General features: G+C 37.9%; 3 protein-coding genes across 8 annotated transcripts in view; all 3 read right to left on the minus strand.

Moving 5' to 3' along the window:
- Positions 1 to 7,694, minus strand: part of LOC117631446 ((+)-neomenthol dehydrogenase-like) — a 24,970-nt gene extending 17,276 nt beyond the window's left edge. For 4 of the 5 annotated variants that reach the window (XM_034364598.1, XM_034364599.1, XM_034364600.1 and 1 more), the window contains exons 1-3: positions 7,431 to 7,693; positions 7,074 to 7,320; positions 4,654 to 4,710 (exon numbers count right to left, since the gene is read on the minus strand). In XM_034364598.1, coding sequence (XP_034220489.1) covers positions 4,654 to 4,710; positions 7,074 to 7,320; positions 7,431 to 7,627 — 501 coding nt within the window. In that variant the 5' untranslated portion in view covers positions 7,628 to 7,693. Of the gene's footprint in view, positions 1 to 4,653; positions 4,711 to 7,073; positions 7,321 to 7,430 lie in introns of all 5 variants that reach the window. The other variant, XM_034364597.1, reaches the window with a different exon arrangement.
- A 1,105-nt stretch (positions 7,695 to 8,799) lies between these two features.
- On the minus strand, positions 8,800 to 11,251 carry LOC117631548 (protein SRG1-like). The gene is made up of 5 exons (XM_034364777.1): positions 11,067 to 11,251; positions 10,385 to 10,660; positions 9,920 to 10,167; positions 9,302 to 9,626; positions 8,800 to 9,225 (listed from the first exon to the last, which is right to left on the minus strand). Exons 2-5 carry the CDS (start codon positions 10,583 to 10,585, stop codon positions 8,983 to 8,985), a joined length of 1,017 nt encoding a protein of 338 aa, XP_034220668.1. The 5' UTR covers positions 10,586 to 10,660; positions 11,067 to 11,251; the 3' UTR covers positions 8,800 to 8,982.
- Positions 11,252 to 11,554: 303 nt separating this feature from the next.
- LOC117631441 (protein SRG1-like) lies at positions 11,555 to 13,798 on the minus strand. 2 transcript variants are annotated; one of them, XM_034364588.1, is made up of 4 exons: positions 13,291 to 13,798; positions 12,810 to 13,057; positions 12,229 to 12,553; positions 11,555 to 11,965 (listed from the first exon to the last, which is right to left on the minus strand). In XM_034364588.1, the coding sequence occupies exons 1-4, from the start codon at positions 13,534 to 13,536 to the stop codon at positions 11,882 to 11,884; spliced, it is 903 nt and encodes a 300-aa protein (XP_034220479.1). In that variant the 5' UTR covers positions 13,537 to 13,798; the 3' UTR covers positions 11,555 to 11,881. The 2 variants fall into 2 exon arrangements, with proteins under 2 accessions (XP_034220479.1, XP_034220478.1); XM_034364587.1 differs by having other exon boundaries at positions 11,555 to 12,065.
- Between the last annotated feature and the right edge of the window lie 338 nt (positions 13,799 to 14,136).

The following is a 14,136-nucleotide window of genomic DNA, read 5'->3' on the forward strand; positions in this document are numbered from 1 at the left end:
TGAAGGAAGTTGAGTTGAAACTCAGTTGCTCAATTAAGTTTTGCGAAGACAATATCTATAGACGAAAATGTGGCAACTTTTCAGGATTCCAATATCTTCTCGAATCCCCACATTATCTTTCTCTTTCGCAAGAGTCCAAAACTTCACGTGGCCTCTGATAATGCCTGTCGGCACTTTCGGCATTTTCAAGTATTATTTTCAAAGCCGATCTTGCTTTACGGATTTCACGGAGCTACTTTTTCAAAAGTATCCCGAGAATCTCTCAATTTTCCTATGGTTAATTTGAAATTCACCGGTTCTATCTATTCATTGTATTTGTGTATAAATGTGTTACTAACGAAATTTTCTTTGCAGAAGACATCCATTTTTCCCATACAAAATGATGTTATATCTACTTGTTTTTCTTATCATTAAGCACTTAATATGCCTGAGAAGCAAGACTATCTCTGATCATCCATTCAGGAAGCAAGACTATCCCTGATCATGTTTCTGCAAGATCGGGGAATTGTGAAGGCGGCCTTGTGCTCTAATCTCCTGAGGTCCTTCTAGACTAGGAGAATTGAGAGCTTGTTTTCTGCTCCCACCAGCTCTCTTTCTTGATTGATGAGCTGCTTGTCTGCTCCCACCAGCTCTCTTCCCTGATTGCTTACCTTACCTTGCAATCAATATCACAATTTTTGTATCTTTTCTTTCCTTTTATAACTCTCTGTTCATGAGGGTTATTTGTTTTTGACAGAGAGAAGAATTGTGATTTTTGCTCTTGCAGGATATAACTAGATCATCAAGCGCTACATTATATTTACTGGGCCGATACGAGCTTGAATGATACTTGAGAAAAGGTTCTCCCACCTAAGGATGTAAGCAATACTTGTGTTATTTTATGCTTATATACTTATTTGATATTTTATCTTGAAAGGTAACCAAATGGGGAGATAAGTCTGTTCCAAAAAAATGGCTTGTATGTATCCATGAATTATTAATGCAAATTTTACAAATTGCAAGTTGGATACATTGATAATACACTGCACAGATTAAAGTCCCATAAGAACAGAATATGGGTATAGCATTGATCAATATGATGCACGCCTGTTGCGTAGCAAATGATGTGGATTGAAGTCCCGAAAGGACAATCCTTTGACATGTCAATATTGATATTGTGCACGCCTAATGCGTTGCAAATTGTATGGGTTAAAGTCCCAGAAATCAATTGACATGTATATATTAATCTGTGGCATGCCTGCAGCATGACAGATATATGGGTTCTAAATGTTCCAACTCCTAAATGGAGATTATCCACGCCCTACTATAAAATAACGCTCCATTGGAGGTTATAATCCACATTCTCACATAATAAAAGCCCCCTGCAGTGGCTTGGGTACCCAAAAGGCAAAGAAATGCTTATAATTGATGCATGCGCATGCACATGAGAATGGTGGGATTATGAATTGATGAATGGCAAATTTTGATTTTGGAGTAGCTACTCAAATCATCAATGGGCTGTGTTGATTGGAACCACGTTCAATTATTAAATGTCGACAATATTATTGGCCAAAATGGAATGAGGCAATTCCATTATAGATGAGAATGAACGTGAAAGAACAAACCCACAGTACGAACCCCAAAATTTGTTAATACTAAAAGTTATACTTGGGTGTTCGGAATAAAAGGGAATATACCTACTTTGTATGACACAATGTTTCTGGCAGAAACAAGGAATGTTAGGTTTTCTCCATATCTACAGATTCAATTGTGCCCCCCCTTATTGCACATTTACGGAGACCAACATGTTATCTTTAAGGGTTATTAAATGCACAGAGCATATCACCTGAAGTGATTCCCTAAAGATGTATAAGTAGCTGGGTTAAAGCTATATAATGTGTCATAAAGTTTAGTCCCTTTAAACAAAATCCTTGAAAGGATTGAAATTGCATGAAGCAAGTCCCTGAATGACATGTGCCTGAAGCACAAAATCCGTAATCAATACTAATATGCATAAATTGCCTCAGTGAGTACATTAATATGTTTGCAAACACATTAAAGCTTCTCAAGAGTTCCAGAAATATTTGTCTCGACTGAAAGATCGAGCATTATGCCAACGAGATTATTGCTTATACTAAGAAAGTATTGAAGCATTTTTATGCGGATTATCCGTTGGACACTTGAAGGATTTTCCGGAAGTATATTGGACCGGACATCGTATTTTCCAGATAGAGCTCAACTCCATCATTTTGGATGATGTGAGGCATATTTGATGTTATCTAAGCATAACACCATATACGGGCATATTTTTGAGTGAAATTATAAATAGCCCAAGTGTTATTAGATATGCGGACTCTGGAAATCTCTATGGTCGCTTACTGGAAACAACTAGTCATGAAGTTTTCAGGGGGAGATATTCATCAGGGGGAGCATGGTATTCATAAAGACTTTCATACACTGTACTCTTTTTCCTTCATCAGGTTTTTATCCCCCTGGGTTTTTCCTGATAAGGTTTTAACGAGGCAGTGTCGCTCAAGATTGACTCACAGAAGCAGTGTCAACTATGATATTCAGAAAGATGATCAACAGTATGACTTCAAGATATTTTGCCAAGCATCAGGGGGAGCGTGCTATCAATAAAGACCTTTACACACTGTACTCTTTTTCCTTCGTCCGGGTTTTTATCCCACTGGGTTTTTCCTGGCAAGGTTTTAACGAGGCAGTGTCGCACGCATGTCAATATACACAGAATTTTATGTTACACATGGTTATGTACTCTTTTTTCCTTCGACCAGTTTTTTTTTGTCCCACTGGGTTTTTACTGGCAAGGTTTTTAACGAGACATATTCCGTATCATTTGTGGTCTCCAAGGGGGAGTGTTGTAAATAGTAAGGTGGAGCCCACCACATGCCTATTAAAGGGATCACCCCTCTTTGTAATTGATACACTCAGATCAAAAATCTTCAAAATCAGATTAGTTTCTCTTCAATTTTCTCCAGATTTAGAACACGTTATCAGCACGAATATGTGCCCGCACAGCTCCTACTTTTATAGTGCCCCCATCTTCTTTGTCTCCCTACTTTTATAGTGCTCCTACTTTTTTTTTTTTTTTTAATAATTTGTCGCCCACCGACCACGGCACAAGCTCGTGTAAGAGTCGTCCTCCACCTCGAGACCTTCTCCATGTTGTCTCTGGGTTTGGATTCATGGCCTGCAAGTGCCTGACCAAAACTTCCTCTTTGGTTTCTCATCATATTGGCAACTCCTTGCAGAGAAAGCAAGGTGAAGACCTCTGGCCATGTCTCGATCATACATAGCTCTCCTTCTCGAATCAGACAAGGTCTCATAAGCCTCCTGAACCCGAATAAACTTCTCCGTATTCTCCTCGACCCGGTCCGGAGGCGATACGTCCGGGTGGTACTTCCGGGCCAGCAGCTTGTACGCCTGCTTGATTTGGGTCACGGATCCGGATTCGGGTATGCCCAGAAGCTCGTAGAAAGTGAGTTCCTTGTGCTCGGCCACCATGACCCCATCGTTGATTGCGGCCTTGGCTTCGAGTCTGAAGGTGTGACTCTGAACTCATGAGCCTCTGTCCCTTCCACATGTCTGATGCAGATGCAGCCCATCATGGCAGCTTATTATCCCAACAACATCACTACAGATCACATTCAACAGGCAATCTCTCTCTCTCTCTCTCACCACTTGCTACGCGAAATCAATCCAAGCTCAAAATTTACGGCCAATGATTTCAAGCACATCTAATCGAGCTTCATCGCCATCGCTGCTCTGCTTCTGCTGAGGAGTTTCAGTTGGGTTTTCTTTTGGCTTCGCAGCAATACATGAGCTTGAAGAAGTTGCCGATCCTGGAAGAGCGACCAGGTCCGCCTCGAAGCCAACTGAGCAGTGGGGTTCGAGAGAGATCGGGTGAGATTGTGAGGTTCTGAGCTTCATGGAAAGTGTTAACTCCAGAGACCTCCAGAGGGTAATAATTGTAAGAAGAAAAGCTGCAAAAGCTTTGCATAGCTGAGAACTGATCACAGCTAGCTGCATATGTTGTTTTCTGATTTGCTTTTTGACCGACCAAGTGAGAGAGATCAGCATGAGCAAAATCAGAGGGGTTGCTGAGTTTTGCGGAGAGAAAGAGAGAGAGCGTTGAGGCTCTGAATAGAGAAATCGTGCTGATAACGTGTTCTAAATCTGGAGGAAATTGAAGAGAAACTAATCTGATTTTGAAGATTTTTGATCTGAGTGTATCGATTACAAAGAGGGGTGATCCCTTTAATAGGCATGTGGTGGGCTCCACCTTACTATTTACAACATATATATATATATATATATATATATATATATATAAAGTCTTGTTAAATTTATATGTACAATTGAGACATTGAACTCAAAATTTATAATCAACCAAGTTCATCAGATTAATGATTTGGATAAAATATTCAATGACAACATCAAAGGGAAAATATTAAAAAGATGAGGAAAATTTGAGCAAAACAGTATATGCAACTTGTATCAATCAACAAAATAAGGATTCTTTGTAAATAACTTGTATGCAAGCATAATCGATGAAAAGCAAATATAAAATCTTATAAAATAAATAAAATCAATTGACTAATGTTATTAATAATGCTCAATTTAAAAAAACAATGAATTAGAGTAGTTTTATACCTTGAAAATGGCAACAGAATGCAAATTTCCAGTCCCTTGCTTTTTGGTGTATTCAAGCTGTGAAATAAACCAATAATAGAATTATATTTGGATCGAATCACATTTTTAGAGAAATCTAGGTTATCACAGGATGAGAAAAAGATGACAAAATTTGCATCACTATATGAAATCCTGCATTATTGTTTGGACAGCTAGTAAGCAGCAAATGAATGCTTAATTATCACTTATAGATCATATGCATCTCAATTCTCCAACTCAGGAGTCATAGTTAAAAGAAAGATATCAGAAAGGTACTTCTGAAATTTGGTTCTATTTTCTCCGTTCTGAACTTCTGATAACAGAGAAATCTCCTGGGAGATTGTACTGAAGAAGACTTCATTAAATAAACAGTTTGACAATCAAAGCAGGAATTCAAATCTTAAATCATTTGAAATAACATTATACTTCTGTTTTGCGAATGAATTTCAATCTTCACAGCAAGAGAAAGGCAACAAACAAAGTTCTATTATTCGTTGGTAGGTACAATGGAATGAGCAACTGAAGCCGAACCTATCTATTTGTTGTTTATTCTATTACACAAACACATCTAGTTGTTGTTGGCATTCTATTTTTCCCCAGATCGTAACACAGGGATGCTTTGTTCATTTCTAATAACATGTTTTATGTGCTACTTGTTATGTGAAAATATTGGGCATATTTTAATAGATCAAGCAGTTATAAAAACATCAAAATATGGGCAACCTTTAGTTGCTCATTGTTCAAAAGAGTTTGGGCAGGTGTTTATATATATGGTACTGGGTGGTGGAAGGGGATCTAGGTCTTGCTAGCTCTGCTGTACAGGTGGCTTACATTCTTTCTACTCATCTGTAGAGGTTTTGACTCTGTTGACAGCATGGGAAGAAAAATCTACATGCAATCCAAGTGCATATCTCACCACTCCCTCCTTGGGATGTGACCAGAACAAAATTCCAAAGTACAGGGATCAGCCTTGAGGTATCAGTTTTGTTTTGTTTTGGTTTTTGAATTGAATTATTGTGTAGTAAATATTAGCATATTCATGAAGAAAAACCATGGCACCATAATTTTTTGTTTAATAAGTTTCATATCATAAGTAGCTTACAGCAAAGCAAGAAATTAGAGATGATAGCAAGGCCCAATAGCCTCTAGGCTCTACATTTTGTAGGTTATTAAGAACGACAACAAACCTAATAACCATCAGGACAGCACCTGGCCTTTTCTTTATAGAACTTGATTCATTAAATTGTTTAAGTTTGTGTATGAAGAACCATCAGGACTGATGGCCTTCTCTGCTAATTTCTTCCATTCCATAGCCTTAGTTCTCATTTTCTTACCCTTCTTTCCCTTCACTAACTCATACGCATTCAAGCAAGAACTTTACATCATGCCTGCTCAATGAGGCCAGACAATTTTCAGAACTTATCTACCAAGCATACCAAACTGACAAAGCAAACCATATTGTTTCCCTAAACACCATATGCTGAAGAGCCAATCTAAAAAGAGAAAATAGCACTTTATCAGCATGGTTGCTAGTTAATCATTCCTAATTTCTATTTTGCCAAAACCTGATTAAGCTTCACTTTTTTTTTTTTTTTGCTTGTATTTTATCATCAATTTTATTACCAACAGCAGATAAAAAAAGGGAACCATGGCACCATATTTTTCGTTTAATAAGTTTCATATCATAAGTAGCTTACAGCAAAGCAAGAAATTAGAGATGATAGCAAGGCTCAATAGCCTCTAGGCTCTATATTTTGTAGGTTATTAAGAACGACAACAAACCTAATAACCATCAGGACAGCACCTGGCCTTTTCTTTATAGAACTTGATTCACTAAATTGTCTAAGTTTGTGTATGAAGAACCATCATGACTGATGGCCTTCTCTGTTAATTTCTTCCATTTCATAGCCTTAGTTCTCATTTGCTACTCTGACAATCTCTTTGTTTTTACAACCATACCAACCATAAAGGCCAATGCCTTTAAAAAAGCACAATAATTATGCTACTTTGCCAAACCCCTTAATTCCAGCCACGGATCTTTCTAGGGTACTTGTAAATTGTACAGAAAGGGATCATATCATATATGAAAAGATTCCAAGAAACAAAAACAGAGTGGCAGACATAGAGTTAGATTTGAAAGTAAAATCTTCCACAACTGGTAGTTTATGTGAAACTTATTTTGTTCTTCAAAAACCCTAAGACTTCTAATTATTTCAAAGATTAACTTCTTGATGACATTTATTAAGCTAGTTATCACTTGGTTTGCTATTTTTATTCTCCAATTTCATTTGCTATATGATTCCATATTTCATCTCGTTCAATTAAATCGCGTTCGGATTAAGAGTTCAATTCAAGAGACATAAACTTTTTCAAGAAACCTGCAGCTATGATCATATACATACCAAGATATCGAGTTTCCCAAACTGGGTTTTGATGAAGTCTGCCAAAGAAGCAACAGTAGCAGGGTTAGCCACATCAAGTTGATGAAAAACCACTTGACCTGAGAGGCCAGACTCTTTGAGTTTCTCAGCAGCTTCAAGACCCCTTTTCTCATCTCTGGCAGTTAAAACTACAGTGAATCCATTTGAGGCCAATTGCCTCACAGTTTCCAATCCTATGCCTTTGTTTGCCCCAGTAACAACCGCATACCTTGAAAAACAAAAACACCAAATTCATAACACAAAAATGGTAAGCAGAAACAATTAGAGCGAATGGAGATGTGACAAGGAACCAAAGCAGAAAGGACTCTAAAGTGCTACCTCTTTGTTGCTTCTGCCATTGATATATTCGAAATGGGAAGCCTTTGAACAGAAGGAAGAGGCCTTCTCTTCTGGAAAGCCTTTGGAAAAAATGAAATCTCCCGATCCCAAAGCAGCGGCTGGATTTGCAGCTCACCTCCCAAAACCAAAATCGACGGGCTCCAACGCTTGCCCAGCAACGAACACAGTTCTTCCATGGCTGCCCCCCAACCAGCTGGTTGCAAACAAACCGAAGGCACAACTCTGTCTCAGCGGACGAAACGATCTCAACGAAGGAGGAGGGGCAAAAACGGGAACAAAAGAAGCTGTTTAGTCAAGGGCAGTTTCGTCAATTGACTGTGCAGCAGGAAAAAAAAAAAAGAAACCAGCAGAAAAATGAGGGGCATTTCCGTCATTACACTGTCCTTAGCTACAGTGTTTAGTTGCATTGGGTTTTAGAAGCTGTTTAGTCAAGGGCAGTTTCGCCATTTCACTGTGAACCAGAAAAAAAAAACAGAAACAGCAGAAAAAATGAGGGGCATTTCCGTCATTACACTGTGCTTAGCTACAGTGCTTAGTTGCACTGGGCTTTAGTATATATATAATTTTGGACTAAAAATAAGCATGAATACAACCAGTTCACATGATCAGGTAACGCTTTTAGGTGCCTGTGAGCTCCAAATTCATGACAGCCACTGGATTAATCCAACGGTTGATAGGTGGTTAACAAGCCCCACTTAAAGTCATCATGAAAAACTTTATTTAGTTTTCTTTTTCTGGCTTTCCCTTTCAAAATAGATGCGGATCCTTTGCTTCGTTAACTTCAAATCTTTGTAGTTTCAATGCGTGCTTTCCCCCATAAGTTTCCCCTTCAAGGAACTCCCCAGATAATCTCCATATATTTGACCTTCTTGTACATCCGAGACCTTGATGTGGCAAAAGAAATGATGCATATTTAAGATATCCCTCGCTTTGTTCAGTTGTGACAGCTCTATGTTCAATGCTCTTGTACTTCCTCCATATCTGTCATAGCATAGAGCTTTTGCCCCAAATCCTGCTGATAGAAACCCCCGTACCGCGAGATGAAAGAAACTCCTCCTTTGCTGCTAGGTGCAGTTCAGGTCCTCCACCAGAAGCTGCAAATGTTCAAGGCAGTTCTAGTGCCATAATGATGCCAACGGGAGCTTGTCTCTTAAATTAGCTCATGGAGCCTGTTTACTGCATCACATATTTTGTTGTCATTTCGTTCATTCCATTCCCCCTTACCCCGCTAATTTTTATTTCTCTTTAGATTCAAGCGTTTTTTTTTGCTTTGCATATTATCACATTTTGTTAGTTGTTTCATAGCTGAGCAGAAAACAATTTGAGGTTTGGCAGCTTGAACTTGGAATGGCACAAAGCGCATAAGATTCATTTTATTTATAAAAAAGAAGAAGGGAGAACTGCATATTGTTACAGCCACAGAAAAATCAAAATCAAGATGCTTGATGACGTTTTATTAACAAGCCACTCAAAGTCATCAACGAAGACTTGATTTAACTTTTGTCTGGCTTTTGAAAATTTAAACATTTGCTCAACTTCCAGTCTTCGCCATTTCAGTGTGTGCCTTTCCCTTAAGTTTATTCTTCAAGGCAGTCGTCAGATAATCTCCATATTTGACTTTCTTGTACGTTCTTGACGACTCCACCATATGATCAAATGGTCCAACTTCCACGTCAACATGCGGGAAAAGAAATGAAGCATAAGATATCCTGAGTTTGCCTACGTTTGCCACAGCTCTATGTTCAATGCTCTTGTACTTCCCATTGCTCCATATCTGTCATAACAATAAGAACAATGAAGCTTAAGCAAAATAATGCACTTCTTTTGTATAGTTCAATTAGCATTCGTACCTCAATAGCATCTCCCACATTCACAACGAGAGCGTTTGGAATTGGCTTCACCGGCACCCATTCACCTTCTTTTCGAATCTGTAACCCGGTTACATTGTCTTCTTGCATCAGTATGGTTATGGTGCTTGCGTCCGAGTGTGGACTTAGACCTAGTACTTTATCAGGCATGGAGCATGGAGGAATGTAGTTCACACGCAGAGTTTGGAGCAACTCTTTATGTAGTTCAAGAAGAGTATGCTTCTCCATCCCCATAATTAAAGATAGAGACCTCAGGAGCTCCTCTCCAACTCTTTTAACTTCACTTGAATATGCCTCAATAGCCTCCCTTCATCATGATCCACACAACACAACATTTATCAAAGAATTGCAAGTTAATTAGAGTTTATCACTAGCACGTGCTCTGGCGACTTTGAATTGTTGATTGATGTGATGCTCGCAAGTATTTGAGGTTCACACCCATATAAACTGTGATTGGTCAACCATTTTCAAAAAATATTTTCCAAAAATAATCAAGTAGAATGTAGTACATGAACATACATGCCACTAGCTATTGTTTTCAAATTTCAAAAAATTAACAAAACTTTCCACTTTTTTCTGAGTTAAGTTTAGAAACATTACTTGTATCCCTCTGGCTCTGTTGGCCAAGAGTTAAGCATCCTGTATTGGGCTGGATAAAGAGTGAGAACCAGTTGGTCAGACCAGTCCATTGTCTCCCCTCGGGTAACACCATCGACTTGCCCGTAACCTTGAAACCCACCGGATGCCATACGAATCTTGTTCTTCTCTTCCAACGGAAGTTGAAAGAACTTGGCCGTCGCATACTTCATCTCCTGCAACACTTCTGCTGCCACTCCATGATTCACAACCTATGCATGCAAAGTTTGACTTATATGTAACTTGAAAAATGTCCATTGACTCAAACACTATCACACACAAAGCATCATGAGAAATGCCTGAATTCGTGTGGTCATATCATAGTTTGACAAATACAAACATTTCTCTAGCAACATAAGTTTGATGAATACTAAAATGATAAAATATTCAGTTTGGAGTACATAACGCTACCAATTAGGATATGATCACCTGAAAGAATCCCCATTCTTTGCAAGCCTGGTCCAGTTTGTCAAGCTCCTCTTTCTGCCCTCTAGAGAGCAGAGAAAGATCAATGATAGGGATCTTCGAAGAAAGATCACTCTTTGGCTCGTCTTCTTCATTCCTATCTACGAGGAATTTTTCAGGGACCTGCCAAGGGTCACTCTTGACCAGTTCTTGAACACTTGCCATATCAGGGTTTGAATGAACTCATATGTTTCTTTCTTGCTCTAAATGCTCCAGGTCAATTGGTTGCAGATGGGTTACCTTTAATGGAGGAGGAGAAAGATGTTAGGGTGCAGATCACGTGGGAGATATAGTATATATAATGTTCTCTATATAATTGTGAGTGTTAGGTAGGAATGTTTGTTTAAAGGTGTCTTCTATTATTATAAGAAAACATTGCTTTATCCCAGCTCTGTTCGGTGATACATTGCTTTACTAATGAAATTTTCTAAAATGCCAACAATATTCTTATCAATTTAAACAAATTACATCAATTATCCTTCATCTTCTTTCTCATACGTACCTGCACGATTTACCTCTCCCCTCGAATAATAATATGATTAAGAGATTCTATTTAAACTCCTACATCTTTCCACCATTTGCAAAACAAACTGCCCACAAAAACAAAAACAGAAAAATATGATTCGGATGATGAGAGGAACTCAACTGTTTTTGGCAAACTCAGAAAAAGCTCTGTATAGCAGAGGAACCTGGAAGAAGAATGATATGTCATCTGGAAGAATAACAAAGCTGAGGATTGTTCAGAGCCCAATCTCGATCCAAAGAACATTAGGCATTTTCACTTCTTTTTTTATTTATTTATTAAGGGAGAGAGGAAGGAAGATGAGACGTTGCCAATGATGAATGCATTTGAGAAACAGAAGCTACAATAGATAATAGAAGCTTCAAGAATATTTGAGGTGGCAAACATGCATACACAAGTTCACAACTTGTTATTTGTTTACCTTTATTATTTTATAGTTGAAATATTTTTGGGGTGTGTAATTTTTTGGTACAAGCTTTGCATAAATGAAAGTGAAAATCTTTTCTTTACTAAATAGTTAAATAAAAATTTATTTTCAGTATCATGTCTATTTAAGTCATTATATATAATTATAACGCTTTTATATCATAGTTTATCAAACACCTAGAAAATTGATTTTTGTATCCACATCATTTTTAGCATTGATTTCTATCACATCAAATTTAAAAGTAATTATTTTTACAGCACCGCAATGCCAAACTGACCCTTAAAAACAAAAAGAAGAAGAAGAGGGAGTACATATATTATTGATATATCATATGGGATGCTCGATGCTATTTCTTATTTTAATATAACAAGCCCACTCAAAGTCATCATGAAGAACCTTACTTAATTTCTTTTTTCTGGCTTTTGAAAATCAAGACAACTGCTTAATTAACTTCCGATCTTGGCTGTTTCAATGTGTGCCTTGCCCTTAAGTTTCCCCTTCAAGGAATTCCCTAGATAATCTCCATATTTGACCTTCTTGTACCTCCGAGTCCCCAATGCCTCCACAATATGATCAAACGGCTCAACTTCCGCATCTAGATGTGGCAAAAGAAATGATGCATAAGATATCCTCGCTTTGGTTTCAGTTGTGACAGCTCTATGTTCAATGCTCTTGTACTTCCCATTACTCAAAATCTGTCATAAAGCTTAAATTATAGTATAGTGGTAAACTTTTGGTTGGGTTCGTAACACCGCGATTAGAGTATTAATAAATATATAAATATTATAACATGAATAAGCTGATAATTCCATGCCACGGTATTACAATCACAATGAGAAAAAAAAGTAGTGTAATTACCTCAATAACATCTCCAACATTGACAACGAGAGCGTTTGGAATTGGCTTCACGGGAACCCATTCTCCTTCTTTTCTAATCTGCAATCCGGTTACATTGTCTTCTTGCATGAGTATGGTTATGGTGCCTGTGTCCGAGTGTGGACTTAGACCTAGCACTTTATCAGGCATATGGCATGTAGGATAGTAGTTCACGCGCAAAACTTGGACCATCTCTTGATGTAGTTTAAGAAGAGCATCCTTCTCCATCCCCAAAGTTAAAGATAGAGACCTTAGGAGCTCATCTCCAACTCTTTTTACTCCACTTGAATATGCCTCAATAGCAACCCTTCATCAATAAATTGGAAGTTATATATTGAGTTTAGCTAGCTTCAATTGCATGCGCGTGTGGGTAATTTTCAACTATTGAAAGTTAGTAAACATTAATTTCAACGAAATTAAACTCAATTCCATTAAGATTCGAAGCATCATTAGATCTCATTTCTATTACAAGTACATCATCAACATGGACTAGTGTTTTCAAATTAGAAGAAATTGACAATGTGCCTACTTCGTATTCCCTAAGTGGAGTTTAGAAACATTACTTGAATCCCTCTGGTGAGGTTGGCCAAAACTTGAGCTTTCTATGGTGGGATGGATAAACATTGAGAAACAGTGCGTCAGACCAGTCCAGTGTCTGCCCTTGGGAAGCTGCATAGGCTTGGCCGTAGCCTTGAAAGTCATCCGACGGCATGCGAATTTTGTTCTTTTCTTCTAACGGAAGTTCAAAGAACTTGGCCGTAGCATCCCTCATTTCCTGCAACACTTCGGTTGCCACTCCATGATTTACCACCTACAATTAATATATAATATTCTAATATTATAACTCGAAAAAAAAGAAATCCAATAATTCAGAAAGTTGAAATTCCGATATCATACAATAAATGTTCTCTTACCAGACAGTTTGACAATATACGGTGTCTATATTGCGAGACTTTGAATTTGGGTTACGAATAATATGACTACATAGATCTATTTGTCTGACCAAAAAAAAAAATCGCGCAGTTATTTTTAGGATACGATCACCTGAAAGAATCCCCATTCTTTGCAAGCCTGGTCTAGTTTGTTAAGCTCCTCCTTGTGTCCTCTTGAGAGCAGAGAAAGATCAACAATAGGAATCTCAGAAGAAAGATGACATGTATCCGCAGTATTATTTGACTTGCCTTCTTCTTCATTCCTAATTATGAGGAAATTTTCAGGGATCTGCGAAGGGTTACTCCTCACAATTTCTTGAACATTTGGTGCAAATGCCATATCAGGGGTTGAACTCATGTTTCTCTCGGTTCTAAAAAAAATTAGTGCTCCAACTAGGGGTTTCAGATGAGTTGTCTTCAATGGAGGAGGAGTGTTGGCCTTCTAGTAATGTAGAATCTCTATTGATTTAGGTAGGCCAATTATCTTCTATTTTTCGTCTCTTGGTAGGTTAGCTATTTGCTACCCACTCTTTGGTTAATTGTTACATAGCCAAAGTCAGTGGACTTGGCTGTGCATTTCCAGTCACTAATCTCATGGACTTTTCTAGATTACACTGTAACCTTCATTCATATTTGTGGCCATGGAAAAACCGACATTGCATCTTCTACCAAATTCAATCGACATCTTGGTGAGTATTAGGTAGAAACAGGGGGGATTGGGTTGCTTTTATGCTTATCACTGTGTTGGTGTTAGGTAAAAGTCTTTGAATGTCCTTGATCTTGCTTTTTTCCTACTTTCGTCGCCCATGAAATATATTTGCGATAATATTGAAGTCCACAAGTTCCAAATTTCTTCCAATGATTGCGAGAAATTTAATATAATATTTTTAATATAAATTTTCTATTTGAATGGAAATTAATAAGATTTATTGGGCTAAAGACATGACCCTTGGGTTAT

Source organism: Prunus dulcis, chromosome 6, assembly GCF_902201215.1.
Source record: "Prunus dulcis chromosome 6, ALMONDv2, whole genome shotgun sequence".
NCBI classification, from domain to species: Eukaryota; Viridiplantae; Streptophyta; class Magnoliopsida; order Rosales; family Rosaceae; genus Prunus; species Prunus dulcis.